Source organism: Magallana gigas, chromosome 2 (assembly GCF_963853765.1).
Source record: "Magallana gigas chromosome 2, xbMagGiga1.1, whole genome shotgun sequence".
NCBI lineage: Eukaryota > Metazoa > Mollusca > Bivalvia > Ostreida > Ostreidae > Magallana > Magallana gigas.
In genome coordinates this window covers 23411675-23430670 of record NC_088854.1, presented here as the reverse complement: position 1 = coordinate 23430670, position 18996 = coordinate 23411675, and the positions used below count along the sequence as shown (strand labels likewise).

Genomic DNA, 18996 nt, shown 5'->3' with positions numbered 1-18996 from the left:
ATATTAAAGAATTTCTGGTGTGTGTCACTTGTAATACACTTTAATAATTTTATTAAGCTCTCAATTTATGAACCCCCCCCCCCCCCCCTTTTAAATAGAAAAGTTAAAATAACTTGCACAATAAAATAGCTGACATTCTGTCCATATCGTTGCCACTGTGCAGTCATGCTAATGTTTTTTAATATAATTTGATCGTTTAATCATTAATTAACATCTATTTTTCATTGGCATATGAAGATAAATATTTTGGAAATAATAGATGATTGTATATGTATTTTAACACCGTTAAAAAGTTTTTTCAGCGGCTAACTCGGGTATTTGTTTTGATATTTAATTATTAATTTACATGTTTTCAGTTTTAACCAGAAAGAATTTTGAACAGAGCAAATTAATTTAGAGGAGCCTTGAATATAAAAATCATGACATCTGTGTGTTGCTAGTATTTATTGTAAAATATGATTTGAAGAAGGTATGGCTATAATAGTAAATGGACACGTCAAATAGTTCACTTGTTTCAAGAAATACGACGAATTTGCGAAGTGGCCTTCTTCCATTCTAGCAGTTTTAGTATTGCGCACTCTGTAGTTTTTACGACTACGGCTCCCCTTCTAAAAAGTCAAAATTAGCACTTGTAGTTTCTCCCGTGCTCTTGACAACGGCTTGTACTTTAAGTTCAGTTCCACCAAATGTGAAACTTGACAATATTTCTTTATCGGAACCGTATTTAGGAACATCGACGGTCAACTTCCCAAGATAACTACATCCGGGATCGTCGACAAATGCCGGCTCCTCATCGGTAGATGTAAACACACGCAATGACACTTGTGTTTGGTCATCATACAATGGCCAATAGCTCTTTTCACTCTGAACCTCGTCTATTTCCAGCAGCTGTCCTATTGAAACATGCTTATCGAAAACGTCTTTACATTTCTCTTTGCCTTCTACTTTTTTCATTTTCGACATGGGATGTTTACTGCGATCAAATTTTGTCATTACTGATATACCATACGTGTATTTTGAAATACGTGCCGCTATTGTGGCAGGCTGGTGTCCAAATATAACGGCACCTTTCAACACCGCTAACCCAGCTTCTTGAGGAATGATCACTCGACAGTTTGGGAATTCTTCTCGAATCCTCTTCTGTAGCAACGGGGATTCAGAAAATCCTCCAACCATCAGGATGTTGTTTGTGCCTCGAACTTTAGGTGATTTCAGCAACTTTTTCACGTGATCCACCATCCCATCACACGCAGCAGAGAACAGCTCAACAAAACGGGGTTTGTCAATGCGCAGACGATCGCCCACCCATGTGAGATCATCTTTGTATTTGGTTTGACGAATCTTCTTCTTAATTTCTCCCTCTGCTCGTTCCTCGTACAACTCTTGTAAAGTGATTGGTATTCGTATGGTGATTTTCCCGGGCGAGTCGTCTTTGACGTTGCGTTTTTTGGTTTCGAAATCTCTGAACAGATCGATGTAGTCGGCAGTGTGCGACAAGGCGAACTCTTCCAGCATGCCCCCGCCCACTATCTCCTCCAGCATTTCTTTGAAGGACTCGTCCACTCTAGTCCCGCCCCAGGCCCCACCGCTAGCTTTGTCCAGCTCCTTCAACGTTCCATTGAACTGAACCTCGTGTACAGTGATATCGACAGTTCCTCCTGAAATAGTTCAGAGACCACGACTATTTAATAACAAATATTAATTAACATATAACGATATTTAAAATTATTCTATACAAAATATGATCTATATTCACATTCATTTAAAAGATGCCGTCAGTTTTTATAGCTCTATGGTTTTGAATAAATCGCCCACAATGAAACCCAATAAAAATATCGTTGACCAGTACAAAACACGTCACATCATACATGCGATCATATATTCAGGTTTGATCTTAGAATAACATGGGTTCAAGGGCTCTTCAGGTGGTCATAAAGGGGATTTTTATTGAAACAAACGGACAAGAATCCGTGCTATTGCAACAAATCACCATACTGTATCATTAGGTCGCAATTACAATTTTAATGCACGATAAGCAGATGGGCTTTTAATATACAGTTCATACTGATATAAAATAAATTCATTAAATTACGCTACTGTATTATTGTTCTGTAGTTTCTACCATCCTTGCTTACCTCCTGCGTCAAGCACAAGATATCGACTTCCGGGCTTAAAAGCACCGATTCCTCCTTCCGAGCCCTGTAGCTTTTCTATGGGCAGATATTTACAGAACAAAGAGGCTGCCTCGGGTTCAAGCGCTATCATGAGCTGATTACGGCTTATTCCTGCCTATTGTACAGAAAGAAAAAAATAGCTAGTTTTTGGTATGATATATTAATAATAATGCGTTTATGGAGTGTTTCTCTGACTGATCCAATGTAGGTTCTAGTGATATTAGAAATATAGCTTGATATTGATAAAAATCGTGCATATTGACCTCTTCTGCAGCCTCCCGCATGAACTGCTTAGCAGGGTCCTCCCAGATTGCGGGAACCGTCAGCACCCAGTTAATGTCCTTGGCCTTGATTCCCGCGCCTCGCTGCTCCAGAGTATTCAACATATGGTCCTTCAGATACCGGATAGCATGTGCAAATACTTTTATGGCTTTAGCTTGCTTTCCACCGGCCATATCTTTTAGCATGGTGTCTCGCGTCAGTCGCTGCAACCATGAATAATACGAGAATATGTATATCTGATAAAAACTTTCGAATATTGATCGCAATTGTTTCTAGCATGTGAAAGGTCAGATTCACAGGTCTATATCATTAAAGGTGAAGTGTCAAGGCCATTGATAGAGGTCATACATGTATATCCGTCATTGAAGCATTATCATCGTTAATTACAATATTATTTAAAAGCACTTTTGTATTTGTTTTCTTATTTATTTCAAACAAAGCTTACAGATGATGACTGAAACAAGGTCATCTTGAATCGCCGGAAGTAGTAATATTCTGCATGCTCCTCATCTTCCGCTAACTCCGCGTAGCGATCTTCCGCTTCGTATCCAAACGCCACCAGCTCCTGGTTGCTGTCCAGTAGTACGGTGGTGGGGGTTTTGAGGGACACGAGGCCAGCCGTCCCCGCCGTCCAAGTGTTGGCCGAGACCTTGAGGGGGTCGTTCTCAAAGTCGTGGCGAAACGAGAAGCAATAGCCCGAGTAGGTCGTGCCAAAATCTATGGCAGCGGTCATCAGGCGATCCTCTTGTGCGCACGCCATAGCTAGTTATAGAATTCCTGCATGGGTAAACAAAAGGGGTGGAGGTTAAAACTGATTTTAAAAAAGAAAGAAAGGTATAATTATAATAAATGTTACAATGACATGATTAAAATATTGCGACCTAAATTCTTAATCTTCCTAGAAATAAAGGGGAAAGCTCTGTGCAAGATTTATACAAAGACGAATTTGAAATGCTGCTAACAAAACACGTGACTACATGTATGTACATGTACGATAATAACAAAACTGTGCGATCTGAATTTTCATGTGTCTAAATATAAAGTTTCTAATGATCGGAACTAAGCTTCCTTTCCAGTCAAAGTTAAATATCTTCCTGGATACTGGACCACTATCATACAGTTTAGTAAAATTAATTATACTGAAAACTTACAGATAACTGTGGAGAAATAAAGGTGACCGTCTTATCTCACTATCATAAAAATACAAGCAAATACTGATGGTATTGGCTAGACTATGTATCATCTTTCAAGTGGGTCAAACAATTTACTATTTCTTCTACTAAATACAGTGTAGATGTAATATTATTTGGCTCGGTAGGGTTGTACATCTGTGTGTCATTGCGGATTGTAACTGCCTCATCAGTTACGTATATCCATACTTTCTTTTTTTTATTATTATCAAATAATGTTATAAATCATATTTATTATCTGGATCAAATCATTTGTACATAATGAAGTTATCACAACATTTTAGCCAAATAAAACGGTTAAAGACATGAATATATAGCTTAGTTTATTTAAACATTTTCAAAACTATTTTATAATTTTATATTTTATAACTATTTCAAAACAAAACCCAGAAAAACGGCATATTGTGATTCAGATACATTAAAATAATATTATTATATGCATAAACATATGTAACAACAAGTGTAGAACTTGTTTAACGTATAAAACTTTCTGCACTTTTTGTCAAAAAGATTAGTATCTATGCGTTTGATGGCCGATTGTTAAAACGAAAGTAGAATACTTTTTTCAATATCGCGATTCAACAGTACAATTACGTTACAGCATTGAATCTCACAACAGGAAATAAACTGATGCATGAATTTTATACTTACGATATCTCAATAATATTTGTAAATCTTGTAAAAATTACTGGTAAAAAAAGCCGTTCAGCTGTCAAAACATGCGCAGTCCGACGAAACTGTCGAAAGATTATTTGTACGGTAGCCACTAAGGGTTTGAAATACAGATCTCGAAGATATACATGTAGCTTTGTCTATTTAAATCTCTTACACACAATTCAGGGTATCCATATAACGTTATACAACATAATTCTATTTGATTTCATTAAAAAAAGTTGCAACGAGAAATAAGAAATAAAATCAAAATGAAGTAAGAAATATATTGTATGATCCCTAAATTTCTCAGCATGTAATTAACTCCCCTTTTCTGTAGCTTATAATATCATAATATTCACGTACGATCCTTAAAAAAAAACCACCATTACATGGATTGCGGGGTGTTTCGTGGAATCATCAAACGTATAATAAGTGTAAAGTGGTTAATGCATGCATGAATTATGTTTTAAATTCACAAACGACACAACCGGCATTTCTTGCCCGTGCAAGTCGGTGAAGTTTGTGCTCTCAAATGTAACGTTAGATATCCATTCAGTCAACACTTTAAGTAAATGAACGATGAAAATAAATATTGTTTATTATAGCTATTTGAATTTAATTTTACATGTCCGTTACATAATTAAACAATGGATTTGAAAGCAGTTTCAAATTGAAGTTAAGGAATGCAATTAACTATTCACACGCCGACAGGTCCTTATATAATCACTGTATGGCGAAGATTTCAGTCTTGTCAGTTTCTGTATGAGTTACAACTGATTAAAAAAAAATAAAAATAACGGGAAAAAATCAACCCAAAAATCCAAATGAAGTCGTTCAGATTATTTTGTCAAAAACAAAGGGGAAAACCGGATTTTTAAAAATATTTCTATCGGTCCCTTTTCATGAAATCTAATTTCTGGTCATGCGCGGGTCCATAAAATTTTTTCAAGGGGGGGGGGGGTAAATGTTTTTGCCTGGGGGGGGGGGTTCTTATAGCCTTTTTTATTTCGCGTACTTCAACGATTAAGAGCATATTAAGTTAATATAGTTGACGGTATTTAAGCTGTGATACAAGCACTTTGTCGATGGATGTAAAGACTTTTACATAATGTACATAATGTAATTTCATAATTATTGGGGTTATCAATTTTCATTGATATATTGAAAATCACATTCTCAACGATATGTTAATTATTTGAAGGAATTGCGTGTTTATTCGCGAAACATTTTTTTTAACAACGAAAATAAACTCTATGGGTTTTCGTAGAAATGCCACCTCCTTCAGGAACGCAAAAAGAATGTTTTTGATTTTTTAGGTCCACATTTAAAATGTCATTTGATCACATACCGCAAAGGGCATTCAAAAATATTTTCCTTTACCATTCTTTATACAAGTAATGTAAAGTTCTAATTGTCATTCCCACTACGATCTGCTACGAACGGCATGGTTGACAAAACGTAGCTGATCGTGTAATTTCCTTTAGAATTTAGGTTTAGATACGAGGTGATCCGTTTTTACCTGCTTGCTCTTTAATACGATGTAAGGACATACATATATTTCACATTCGTATTTCAAGTAATATATAGAGTACATTTTAACGAGTGTATCTTCAGATAACAGACGAGGGGGCTTGTCCCCCGAGTCTGATATCTGAAGATGCACAAGTTAAAAAGTTACTCTATATGTTTTGTATCGTTGTTTTCAATGCACTGAGTTGCCCATGATCTATCAAAATTTTATTATGTTCCATTTTATATGACCAATGAAAAAGAGCACGTGATTCTAGAAGTTAAGCGTAATACATTTTATGAAAGTTCCATCTACCTCGCCCTTTTAAGCAAAAATGCCGTGGATGACGGTTGTGAATTTATGCTCTCGCAATTCTTAGGATATAGTTGAAACCGAATTTCTTAAGTAAATTAGGAAACCTGAACATTCACAATCTGTTGATATGCATCTCCGGGATGAAGATCCTAAACAGAATTACTTGTAATGGCGCTTTGTTTTAGATGTACATAAACAGAATGGCAGTGAATTTTCTTGATGAACATGGCGACCTTATTGCCGTTTTCGGCAAAGTTTTAGATGTTTGCATGAAGGAATTATTATCAAAGGGCTCAGGTACCAAAGTGCGACAAGTTGATTCGATAATGCCGGAAGATGAGGAAAAAATCTGGACTCGTGGAGTACACCGGATTTAGATAATTGTGTATTTCATTTCGAGCCGTAATTAAGTGGCTGTTTAAGCAGTAAAAAATGATAAGTTCATGAATTTGTAAATGATAAATACAATTTTCTTATTTTTTGCTACTCTTTATTTTTTTTTAAAGTGTGATCTATCACAGATACACCACATAAAACTGTTGTGTATCAAGAAAAAATGAATTGCTGACATCAAAGGAAAAGCTCACAAACAATGATACAAACTTGTTTGATGAGTGGAGGGAGAGAACAATAAAACTGGAGTGGAAGACAATGTTCCTGTCATCCATGTTCTGATGTCTTCATTCATTACCCTTGCAATGGTCTATTAATTTCATAATACTGCAATGGTTTTTGAGCTGATTAACTAAATAAAATAAACTTGTATTTAATGTGCTTTATTACTGGCATTTGTATATGAAGAGTATAAGAAGAGCCAGCGAACAAAAAACACAGTCTGCTCACAGATCTTTAAAAACAGAATATGGAGAGTATCCTGCATACAAAGGAGCAAGGGCCTTCATTATTCAAGTTTTCCTGACCCAAATTAGCCAGTGCGGAATATACTGTTTGCAGTTGGCCGTTTCAGAAAATCGGAATATCTTTAATATACCATGAACAGAAACTGACAAATTCATCTTACAACAATTGATTTATTCATCATCATCACTATCATCATCACTATCATCATTGTCATCATCTTCATCATTCTTTTCAGTTTTTGATGAAGGTTCACCTTCTGCCAGGCCAGCAAAGAAGTCATCCTTTGGAGCCAGGTGCTTGGGTTTGTTAGTCTTTTTGGCTTTCTTTTTTGTATTCACTTTTTCTTTTTTAAGGTTATCAACCTTCCAGAATTTTACAGTCTGGTCATGTGAACAACTTGCTAGCAATTTTCTGTCATGTGAGAGACTTAGGTTTTCAACTGGGAATTCATCATGTTCTCCAACCACACCCATAAATCTGTTTGGCAGGATATGAACAGCTCTGAAAAGGAAGATAAAAATATATTTAATACAGGGTTGCACGTACCAGTACTAATGAAAAATCTTTTATAATTTGAATAGAATTTCTGAAAATAGTTCAAAGAAATTCTGTGTATATTAAACAATCCAATAAAAGGGATAGAACAATGTGTGTGTGTGTGTGTGTGTTTGTCTCTCTCTCTCTCATTCATGTACAAAGACAGTGACTTTGCATTTATCAACATGTACATTGAACTTGTACTTATGTACTTCCAACTGATTGAAAAAATATAAGTAATGAAAATCAGTTCTGTCAATGACTGACAGACTTGAGTACAAAGATTTCAAACAAGTACCTATATACCAAATAAGGCAGGTCTATACGTAGGTTCTATATACCTGACAATGCCATCACTGGAGCCTGTGCACACAATATCTCTGGTGATTGGCACCATACAGTCGATTGACAGAGGGTGGCCTGGAAATCGGTCACTGATATTTCCCCACTCTCCCCAATTAAAGATGTTGATGACCCCCTCTGAGGTACCACACAAGACCTTCTGGTTCCCCTAAAAGTTATGAATAAGTCTATAATGGCAACAAAATAATTATTTTGTTAATAAAAAAAAAAGAGCACAGTGAAGTATTCAGAAAACTAACATCAGTATGTATTTTTGAAAAATTATATGTACCGTTCATGCACTACATGAATTAATCTTTTCATGTAATTCTTTGATACTTCATTTACACAAGATATTACCATTCAATTAGACTACTAATAATAATATTTACTTTTAAAATTGACAATGACAGTAGCTCAGAGTCAAACAACTCGGACTGAAGTTCCATTCTTTTCTGTCTTATGTTGAATGCTGTCAGTGTTCCATCTCCACTAGCAAAAAACATGAGAGAAAAACAAAATCATTATTTCAGTAATATACAGTTACCTCAAATTTTAAAAGGCGTAAGAAATCTTATATCATTTCTAAATGAACATTTTGCCACTCCCATTCTCCTTTATTCCACACTGTAACATGTTATTGTTAGAAGTAAAAACTACCGGCTCATGTACCTTGTAGCCAGTAGGAATTTCTGTTGGTCATCTACAGCTAAGTCACTGATATAGTCCTCGTTTTCTTTCATATCCATCACTGCCGTCTTGGTCCTTAAATCCCAAAGCTGTTCTAGGGTACAACAAAATAAAAGGCAAACAATGTCTGATTTTACTCTAAAACTGCCCTCTTCAACTTGAATAGAAAATTTATTTACAACCTTGTAATTAAGTTTTTAATCAGTAATTGTTACCTAAAAATGTATTTCAATTTTTGTTGTTAATCCATAAAAGCATACCAATTTTAATCTTTCCTTGACTTCAGAAGCATTTAATACCTTCTAAATCAAATTGCTAACCACATGCACATGCTTATATTACCTTCAAACAGCCATCATCATCCCCAGAAGCGAGGAAGTTTTCACCAGTTACTTGTAGACAATATATGGCTGAACTGTAAAATGTTTGATAAAATCAATATCAACTAATCTATCAAAGAACTGAAACACTTAAAACAGGGATAACAGAAAATTTGAAATTAATTTCAAAACCACTTAACTACATATGATTATTTACGTGACACCACTGAAACCAATTTGATCTAAGGCCATCTTTAAAAAAATTGTTTGGAATTGCCACCTGGAGGTTTCTAGACCCAGGAGGGAGGGAGGGATTTGTTTTTATATTTCAAACTTGAATTCTAATTACGGTAATCAAAAATTGGTAAATCCATTTATGTAAATGTATTTTTGCATAATAAAATATGTTCAAATCAAATAAAAATTGGTTAAAAAAAAAATCTACCTATAAAAAAAAGTTTTTTATTGTTTGCTATAAAAAATATTATCACTAGAGGGTATTTCAATGAGGCGGGGGGCAATTCTAAACCAACAATAATTTTATTCTGTCCTCATAAAACTACACACTGATGAACAGGTATATATTCTGTATATATGACTAAAGTGTGTAGCAGAGCGATATGATATTAGGACACGTCACAGTTGTACCTGTGTGCTCCTTTGAGTTTTTGTTTGACAGATCCTGTGTTGAGGTCTATCACTTGGATGGATTTGTCTTTAGATGCTGTATAGAGATGGATGCCATCACTGGAAAATTTCAGAGCTCTGCAGGCTTTTTTGTGGTGTTCCAGGTTCATCAGTTCATTATTTTCCCCCGTGGTGGAATATGTGTGTCTGAAAATGAATTGCTGATATATAAATATATTAGTTAAAATGTCCTCATGGGAGGTGATCTACTTGAAAAAAACCACCATAGTTGTGTTTTTTTTACAACAAACTTTAATGATGATCAAAACACATGCAACAATACTTGGATAAAAAGCATATACAATGAATACTATCATAAGCCATGAGATATTCTTTTCTTTTTTCATGTTTATTTTAACAGTTTTTTTAATGTATATATCAATGTTATTTCAACTGCACTACTTAAAATTCAATGTGATGTACATTTTCCAAGTGTAATATGAAAATTGAAAATGTATCCAGTGAGTGACCATACATTTTCATTGCATTTTAAACTACAAAGTATTTTATCATGTTTATTCATGGAACCTTCATTTTCGCTAATAACAAAACAGAAAACCAAACACATTCAATCCAATGAGACTTCTTGCAACAAACTGCCGACATACTATAGCTTGTTTATTAAGCTCTTACTTACATCGTCACATTTCCTCCAATGTGTCCTGCAGCAATAACCTCACGATTTGGATGGAAGCAAATATCTACTACCAAATCATCAAACTTCAAATCTTTTGGCTTTTCATAATTTGAGTTCTAAAGAATGAAAACAGATAAAGTCAAAGAAGGAATTTCTTAGGATTTCTCCTTTAGTCCTATGAGCAACATGACATTCAGACAATTGCAGAATAGCTTGTCGAATATGTGATAGTATAAATTAGGTGATAAAAATATTTATTACCATATCTTCATCATTAATGCATACAATGAATTAAACACAATGAAGTGAACTTGTAGAGGTGTAGAGAGCTTAAATTTTGGTAACTATCATGTTGATAAAACATTCCAAAAGTAAAGCCACTTAAAATTCTCATGAAAGTTTACCCTGGTCAACAATAATTGTTTGACAATCATTTACATTAATTAGTTATCATATTAATCTTTACCTCAATGCACACAATGAAGTGAACAGTTAAATTAAATCTCTGCCTCAGCAGGGGCGTATATAGTATATATATACGTCACTAGCTACTGGCCTCAGTAAACATGGTATAAATTACTATAAAAGAAGTTTCTTATCTGCTTATTACCAGCAAAATTACATCATGAAATTCAAAGGAATTTCACTAGATGATTATAATTAATTAAAATCGTTGACATGATTATAAACTATGAGGTTTAGTTCTTCATGTCTTATATGCTTTCAAAATAAAAACAAATACACGTGCCTTGTTCGTCGCCATTTTTCTTTTAGATAACTCTTACCATGAAAAAGTCGATGAAATCAGAGTGTACAAACAACGAACAAGTTGACTTGATTTTCCCCATCAACCAAAAAAATCGAACGAGTTGGGTTTATGAGCGGCCAGTATACCGGCAGCCGTAACAAAGCTAGTACTGTGGTTTTGAATAGAAACTTGTGATAAAATGGGGAAGTTAGAAACCCGAAGAGTAGAAGATGTTCAGCTTACTGTCCCGTTTAAGCCATTTGCAATCGTAACTGTCTCTTTGCCAGCGTTTTCATTGCTGTACTGTTTTCTACATGGTATTATATTTCGGTTCGATGACGTCAACGAGACGGTGTGTAAGGTAATTGGATTACCGTGATCATTACTTATGTGTATTTGATAATTCACAGTACTTTCGATACACTCTTTGAACCATGCCTTATCTAAACCAGCCGTATATTTTTGGGCGTGGTTTTTACACGTTTTATATTAATGTTATATACTGATATATGTAAATACGTGTTAAAATGCTGAAAAACTTTAATTTTTCAGGCAACCAATGTTATTCCCTCCATTAGTGCTGTGACAGGTATAACTCCAGGGGCGTACTTTTGGAGAATTTGCATTGGTCTTCATGCCACACCAAGATTTGCAGTTGGCTTCATGTACTACAGTTATTATGCTGCAAGATTAGCATATGTAGACAAGGATTTCAGACCTTTTTTCAAGAAATTACTCAGTCTTAACTTTTGGTTATACACCATTGAAAATTCTTGTTTGGTTGGAGTTACCTATATCTCTAACAAGGAAAACTATCGTAAGTACTCGCTACTTGACATCTATAATTACCTTATTTAAAGAATAGGTCTGTAGCTCACAGTTTGAAAAAATTCAGATGGACGAACTGGGAGCTGCAGTGCCAAACATAGTTAAAAACAGCAGTTTTTGGCATGTTAAAAATTGCACTAGTTGTTGGACTGATTATCCTTATTTACACACAAATTCTGTGGGAAATATTAGTACCATTAAATTCTTCATGCAATTTACCACTGATATCACATTCTTACTTACCTCTAAAACATGTTAACCGACCTTTGAGAATAAAGCATGTTAAATTCATTTCGAGATCAGGAGTCACCATTTTTACATGTAAACAGACTGCACCACTTGACCTTTTGGGGGCTAGTGATGGTGTTTAAAAGAATATCAGAAGCAAGTACAGAGAAAATATCAGTAGGCCCTAGTAAATAATATTGCATCAAAATTTTAATGGTACTAATGTTTTCTAAAGAATTTGTATGTAAATAAGGTTACCATTATCAATCTAAAACAGTGCAATTTTTGTGCGCCGTATATTGCAGTTTTTACTATGGAGGCACTGTAGCTCTCAGGTTGTCCATCCAAATTATTTCAGGATGGGAGCTACAGACCTGCAGCTAAAGAATATTATGAATTAAACATGGTAAATTATATCATAATCACCATTGTAACCAATACATGTACAAACAACTTTAAATGCATTGATAAATGAAATACAGGAAATACTACTGGTACTTTATACTTGTATGTACAAACATACCAGGAACATTTACAATTAGAGTACATTTGCTCAAGTTTGTGGCAGGAAGTTAATGCTAGAGAAGTATGATGATAGTTCCTAGTATTTTACTTTATGGGAAGTTTAGAGCCTACATTTTATTAATAATGCATTTAAGAATTTGGAGACATAATTGTTACAAAAAAAAACGTGCTTTTAAATGTAAACTGCAATGAGAATTATTGTTTCTCATTTACAGCTGTCCATGAGAAGATATTTGTAGTTTTTATGGTTACAAGTTGCTGCTACATGTTACTCAACACCCTCATCTTCAAATGGACGAGGACAGATATCTTGACCCCTACGGTAAGATATTATTACCCATCTGTAATATCTCATAGTCTAATCTAATGAATAAATCTCACAATATCCTCACTCCAGTTGTAAAATCTCAAATATCTTTTCTCCTTAATGCCTATTTATAAGTGAATTATTAGAGCCCCACTCTGCAGGCGCCCAATAGTGAACAGTCCTTCTGTCCGTCCGTCTGTCTTTTTGTCCTTCCGTCTGTCTGCCCGTCCAAGATTGCTTGTTCGGAGCATATCTTCTCTCCCCTTGGCCCAATCTGGCACATACTTCACTCACAGAGTGCCTTTGGGTAAAGGGTGTGCAGTGACCTTGAACCATAATTCTAGGTCTAAGATTAAGGTCATAGCAGAATTATAAAGGAAATTCTTGTCTTCTCTCCACTTTTTCCAGTCTAGCTCATACTTCACTCATAGAGTGTCTATGGTCAAAAGATGTGCAGTGATCTTGAAGAAAGTTTGTAGGTCAAGGATCAAGGTCATATCGGACCATGCAAAAATCCTTTTTTCAGAGTATATATGCTTTCCACTAAGCCTTATTTAGCTTAATTTACATTGCACAGCTTGTAAAATAACAGGTGTGCAGTGACCTTTAACCAATTTTCAACGTCAAATGCCATTATTATGATAGCAGAATTATAGGTAAAATCCTTGTCCGAAGCATAAATTATCTTTTCTCCCTTTGCTCCAGGTTGGCTCATTCTTCACCAACATGGTGCCTATGATTATGCAGTGACCCTGAATGATGTTTGTAGATTAAATGTCAAGGTCATATCAGATCAAACAAAAATCCTTTTTTAAGAGCATATATATACTCTCCACTTAACCCTTTTGGCTAATACTTTACTTAAACAGAGCCGTTTCGTTAATGGCGTGCAGTGACTTTGAATCAAGTCAATATGAACGTCATAGCAGATCTCTTTATAATCAGTTTTAGACCATAGATTATTTTCCATTTTTGTTTTTATCTGTTCAGATTGAACAAAAATGCCAGTATGTAAGGGGTAATAAGATTGAATTAGAAGTTCTATGCCAGATGGAAAATTTCAAAGTTATAGGTCAAGGTCAAAGCAATATTCTCTGTAATTCTTCTCATCCTTTTATCAACTATGTAAGCGGGGCCCTTTGAGATGGTCATCATCTCAATATTGTCTTGTTCAATTTGTTCCTCTTTCATGCCTGAATACCACTATTAATTTTCTCGTTTTCTACATAAAATGTGCAAAATGAGGAATACTAATGCAATATGGACAAAAAGAGTAGCAAAAGAAGTGGTTTTGCTGCGCTTGGTTGATATTTTTTAAAAAGGCAACAGGTTACATGTAATATACCAGTACTCTGTGGTATCTCTAATGTTTAAATTCACAAATATACATGTACCTGGTAGAGATAAAGGCTATTAAGCATAGACCCTGTTGTTAAAAAAACCATTGCACAATAATTAGTTGTAAGGAAAAGGGAGCAGAAGGGAGAGCTAACTATTGGTAAATAGAAATTAATGACTTCATTTGATTTTCAATTTACAGGAGAAGTTATCCCTGAAGATTAAATGGATCATGTTTGCCTGTATAATGACAGCCACAACCGGACTGTTAACAGCTTTTATATTACACAGGGTATTCTGTGTTCCTTATGGTAAGTTCTTCAATCTGTGATAAACTTGTAATGCATAGAGAGATCCTAAGATTAATCTTGGCCAATCTCAATCTATTTCTATCTCAAATCACTGTAAAATCTGCAAGGAGAGAAAAACAAAATGTGATTAATTAAATTATTGTTATAATAATTTACTAATGCACAATTTTATTTCTGTTTAATGTTGATATTTGTATGTTTATGATCATTTGTAGCCATTTTTTCTTATTTTTTCAGCATTTAGCTTTTTCTCTGCATTTGAGTATGTAATAGCATACTCCAACATGGGATATCATGTCAGCGGTTATTTAGAATTCAAAAACAAATCAATCATAGCAGCTGACGTCATCTCAGATTCTGTGTACACCAATGGAGATACGCCTGAGGTCAAGGCCATTACTAATGGTCTAGATGATGAAATGGATGGGAAACGAAGAAGTTTACGAATTAGGAAGAAAGGGGCAGGGGAAAGCGTCCAATGATAATGAAGAAATAGTTTTGTTGTTTTTGTTTCCTGTTTCTAATATGTGCAATGATGATACAATATTTATTTGTTCTTGTCCTTTGTGCCCCCAAAAATTAATCTTTACTTTCTCAGGCCAAAATTTTCAGAAAACATTTTGCTGTATTTACTTTTTCAGGCCAAAAATTTCAAAAATACATATTGCTGTCAGCAAAGATTTTAATTTACAGGTAATTACAATGCATGTACATGTATTTAAAAGGAGTACAATTCATTTTTCTTTATTTAATTTTATTCATTAATTTTCTGTGATATTACAATAAAATTAATAAATGGGCAGCATTTGACATAATGCTTCCGGTGCATGAGAAACTAAACATTAAGTTTTTCGGCCTTTTATGTTGATTTTAACCTGCCTGTGAACTTACGGAAGAAATGCTGCAAAATTTTAACTTTTTAATGACTGATTTTCATGGCATGTATAGAAATTTCTGATTATATTTGATTGTGACATGAATTTTCTCTTACAATTTTTTTTTTTCAAAAATAGATGCCAGTGTTGGGAAGATAATTATGATATGCATAATGGTATTAAAAAAGATGGTTGATACTCGTCATGCATTGATTTAACATGTTATTGTTCATTTGTAAAAGATCTGTACATTTACCCAGTTCATTGGATATCAGTGGCTGAAACAGGGATTCTATTCACATTCTTACTAGATATTTTAAATAATCCAAATTTTTACAGGATTATTTTTAAAATGTATGATGGTATTGATGTTACAGGTTTAGAATTTTTGTAGATTAGCCAGACATATTGTGTGTTGTTTCTTGCCATGCACCAAAATTGTTACTCTATCCCTTAATCGGGTTAGTCACTTTTTGTCTGATCTTTATTCATTAGTGCAAAGTTCACTTTACACATTATTATTTGCTTTCTATACAGAAAAAAGGAATGATTTTGTATGTATAGAGCCCTGATTCACTAGTTTGTAAAAAATGTCCTTAATCTTATGGTTAATTGTATTTCATTTTTTTATGGGGGGGGGGGGGCTTAAAAAGCTCCAGATTATCATACTTACAATCATGTAACAATCATTTCCTGTGAATTGCAGGGTCATATAATACAGGCTACGTTGATTATCGTCAGAAACATTAGTTTCTCTTTGTCTGTTTTAAACAACCATTCCAGTTTTCAGTACATGAATCTTGTATCTGTCCTGCCCTGTGTTGGATTTGTTTTTATGAACATTTTGATGACATAGTGCATTGTATTAATTCACTTTTGTGTCATAAATGTCTTGATTTACTAGTCCATGGTTTTAAGAAGAAGGTACAGTTTCTTTTAATATTTGCCCTAAAATTCAAAAGTTGTTTAAATCTCATAAAAATCCACATATAATCTCTTGAACATGTGTGTACCTGGTATATGAAATGCCAAGTTATACACTTTTATCTTGTTTCAAAAAATAATTATGATTTCAATTTGGCACATTTATAAGATTGAGTCAAACATGATGAAAAATGGCACATTTTCTCATTCCTTTTTGAAGAGGAGAATGTGTTCGCAGCCGTCGCCCACAACAAAATTAATATATTTCATGTGTTTTAACGTGATAAAGTTATAATGTTAGTTTCATCATGGACGACGGCTGCGGACATAGATTTGTATTCAAAAACCACCTGCTCAGTTTTATGAATATTACGGGAAAATGCACTGTTTGTGACGTCACAATTACCCTTGTGAAAGTCTAATCAGGTAACTATTTATAGATTCTTAGTTTATGGGTATTTTTGGGTAAATAAATGTTACATTTCCATTTTCTGGTGATATTTTTAAAAATCACTCTAAAACAGGGCGAAATATGACTAAAACTGTACCTAGTTCTTTGTGGTAGCATTATATCATGCAATGTGGTTACAATTATTCCTTACCATTTAGAATTAAATATATATACATGTATATGTATTACTTTATTAAGCGGAAGAATCAAAAGATTAATATGCATTAGGTATATGTACAGTGTACATGTTTATTGAATAAGGCGTTTGTCAATACAGTATATAGTGAGTTAACCAGAAGATTTCAGCTTTGTACGGACAAATTTCATTAGGATGATATTAATCCAGCTACTTATCTACTGGCTGAATTTACTGCTTAATACTCCTGATTACTTTGTTGCATGGAATGAGTATATTTGTCAGCATTTTCTGATTTAGAAATTATACGTTAAAAAATTGACAAGCTTTACCTACGTTATGTTGTAGGATCCATTACTATGGTTTTGTAAAAGGTACATTTTCAAGGATACCTTAATTTATTTTACTACTAAATTTCTTTCCATTGACTCTTTTTTTATCATATTTCTTTCTTCCGATGGTTTCGTGGAACTACTCAACAACAAAATTCTTGAAAAGTGGTTCTAGATGAAAATGATAAAGCCACTGTGACAGAATTCTCAAAGTTATAGAATTTCTAAATTTTAGAAACTATTGAATGTAACACTATTTGTAGCATGAGGGAACTGAACGGAATCCTGTTCTCAAACACATAGAAGTGAACGTCCAGGATTAACATATCATTCAAGTTTTATCTTTTTAATAATTCCATTGTGTTCATTTTTACATTTACTCTTTTTTAAACCGTATTTAATTTATATATGTATGTTCACAACAGTAAAAAAATATCTTTTTTTTAAAATGACATCTGTATTAAATCTTAAATATTAAATTTAACAGTTGCTTTTGCTGATTTGTTTTTGGAACCATTACTTTTACTAAGTGAGAAAAAAACAACAAAATGATCTGGTTTGAGGTAAATTAGCTAAGACATTGCCAAAATACTATCACCATGTTAATATTATGTGCCCATTGTGTGTGGGACTATAATAATATTCTATATAATTATGTACATCGCCAAATCGCCTTCTTCATATCCCACATGACTCACCAAACATCATTAATACATTTACATGCATGTATATGTTTATAAAACTAAGTTCTCTGGAAGAAACATATTTAGATATGTTGGTGAAAATTGAGATTGATAATATGAAAAAATACAATCCACTTTGATTTAGAAGGAACATTGTAAATTACTGTAATTGTCAGAATTCAGGATAATAATGGGGGTAAAACACAATCCATATAATTGTGTATCGTTTAATTTGAAATGGACACCTCCTTTTGAGGATGTACATAATTATACAGTGTACTTTCTAGTGAAATAAACAATAAATGAAGATGGTTTGTATTTGTGTTGTCTTCAGAATAGCACAATAGGTAATAAGGTAAGGGTGTAAACTTGAAGTCATGCCCCCTTTTTTTCGTTTTGACACTTTTTACCTTTATAAATTTTTTTATTGATGTTTATAGGCAAATTAATGTAATTTTACTATTTATTTTGTAAACGCTTTGCAAAATTGAAGATATCATAGTCCGTCTTACTAGAACTATATCAGTTTTCTTTCTACTTTTAAAAAAGAAATATGGGGTGTGTGGTTAAGTGGTACTACATGTATAATAGCTACCCTATTTATTCCATACATGTACATATTGTATGCGACTTGTAGACTGTACTACATGATTGAATATATGCACTGTATGTGACGCATTTTGTTATAGAGTAATGATTCATTAAACTTTAAAGCACAGAAAAAAATCCTGTTATTATTATTTTATTTTTGGGGGAGTGGGTGGTTAATATTCAGTAAGTTCAATAAACACATGTGTATGATTAAAAAATTGTTCTTGAAAAAATACAAATAGCATGCGGTACAAAGGGGGAAAGTACTAAACAAGAATTAAAAACAGCGATTGAGATAGTGACAAAATATGAATTCCATCATCCAGTAATTTCTATTTTCCTCAGCATGCTGCAGATCTGTAGCTTCCGATCTTAAAAATTCGGATGGATGACCTAGTCTGAAAAAAATTCGGATGACTTTGGATTTTTTTTCAGACCAGGAGCTACAGATCTGCAGCTAAAACTTTAGTATGTGAATATTTGTGATAAGTTGTAAGCATGTCAAAAAGATTGATCGTGG

General features: G+C 33.8%; 3 protein-coding genes across 4 annotated transcripts; 1 reads left to right on the top strand and 2 right to left on the bottom strand.

The window, feature by feature from the left end:
- Nucleotides 1-429: 429 nt before the first annotated feature.
- Nucleotides 430-4443, bottom strand: LOC105330369 (heat shock 70 kDa protein 12A). Its single transcript, XM_011432008.3, has 5 exons — nucleotides 4298-4443; nucleotides 2902-3233; nucleotides 2438-2659; nucleotides 2136-2289; nucleotides 430-1658 (listed from the first exon to the last, which is right to left on the bottom strand). Exons 2-5 carry the CDS (start codon nucleotides 3214-3216, stop codon nucleotides 595-597), a joined length of 1755 nt encoding a protein of 584 aa, XP_011430310.3. The 5' UTR covers nucleotides 3217-3233; nucleotides 4298-4443; the 3' UTR covers nucleotides 430-594.
- A 2442-nt stretch (nucleotides 4444-6885) lies between these two features.
- LOC105330367 (WD repeat-containing protein 55) lies at nucleotides 6886-11127 on the bottom strand. Of its 2 annotated transcripts, none has more exons than XM_066075690.1 (8): nucleotides 10985-11127; nucleotides 10200-10315; nucleotides 9524-9709; nucleotides 8898-8970; nucleotides 8538-8644; nucleotides 8258-8357; nucleotides 7865-8034; nucleotides 6886-7487 (listed from the first exon to the last, which is right to left on the bottom strand). In XM_066075690.1, exons 1-8 carry the CDS (start codon nucleotides 11045-11047, stop codon nucleotides 7157-7159), a joined length of 1146 nt encoding a protein of 381 aa, XP_065931762.1. In that variant the 5' UTR covers nucleotides 11048-11127; the 3' UTR covers nucleotides 6886-7156. The 2 variants fall into 2 exon arrangements, with proteins under 2 accessions (XP_065931762.1, XP_011430307.1); XM_011432005.3 differs by lacking the exon at nucleotides 10985-11127 and adding an exon at nucleotides 10948-10974.
- A 19-nt stretch (nucleotides 11128-11146) lies between these two features.
- On the top strand, nucleotides 11147-17686 carry LOC105330368 (post-GPI attachment to proteins factor 2-like). The gene is made up of 5 exons (XM_011432007.4): nucleotides 11147-11308; nucleotides 11500-11764; nucleotides 12744-12850; nucleotides 14376-14484; nucleotides 14722-17686. Exons 1-5 carry the CDS (start codon nucleotides 11147-11149, stop codon nucleotides 14964-14966), a joined length of 888 nt encoding a protein of 295 aa, XP_011430309.2. The 3' UTR covers nucleotides 14967-17686.
- Nucleotides 17687-18996: the final 1310 nt, after the last annotated feature.

Bases quoted from the DNA above. Each gene is read 5' to 3' on its own strand.
- LOC105330369 (XM_011432008.3), bottom strand. From the start codon at position 3,216: ATGGCGTGCGCACAAGAGGATCGCCTGATGACCGCTGCCATAGATTTT. The intron at 2,290-2,437 runs GTCAATATGCAC...TCTGTACAATAG, and splicing joins TGCGGGAGGCTGCAGAAGAG to GCAGGAATAAGCCGTAATCA. The intron at 1,659-2,135 runs GTAAGCAAGGAT...GAACTATTTCAG, and splicing joins TCTTGTGCTTGACGCAGGAG to GAGGAACTGTCGATATCACT.
- LOC105330367 (XM_066075690.1), bottom strand. From the start codon at position 11,047: ATGGGGAAAATCAAGTCAACTTGTTCGTTGTTTGTACACTCTGATTTC. The intron at 9,710-10,199 runs GTAAGTAAGAGC...ATTCATTTTCAG, and splicing joins ATTGGAGGAAATGTGACGAT to ACACACATATTCCACCACGG. The intron at 8,358-8,537 runs GTACATGAGCCG...GTTTTTTGCTAG, and splicing joins AAATTCCTACTGGCTACAAG to TGGAGATGGAACACTGACAG.
- LOC105330368 (XM_011432007.4), top strand. From the start codon at position 11,147: ATGGGGAAGTTAGAAACCCGAAGAGTAGAAGATGTTCAGCTTACTGTC. The intron at 11,765-12,743 runs GTAAGTACTCGC...TCTCATTTACAG, and splicing joins CTCTAACAAGGAAAACTATC to CTGTCCATGAGAAGATATTT. The intron at 14,485-14,721 runs GTAAGTTCTTCA...TTATTTTTTCAG, and splicing joins GGTATTCTGTGTTCCTTATG to CATTTAGCTTTTTCTCTGCA.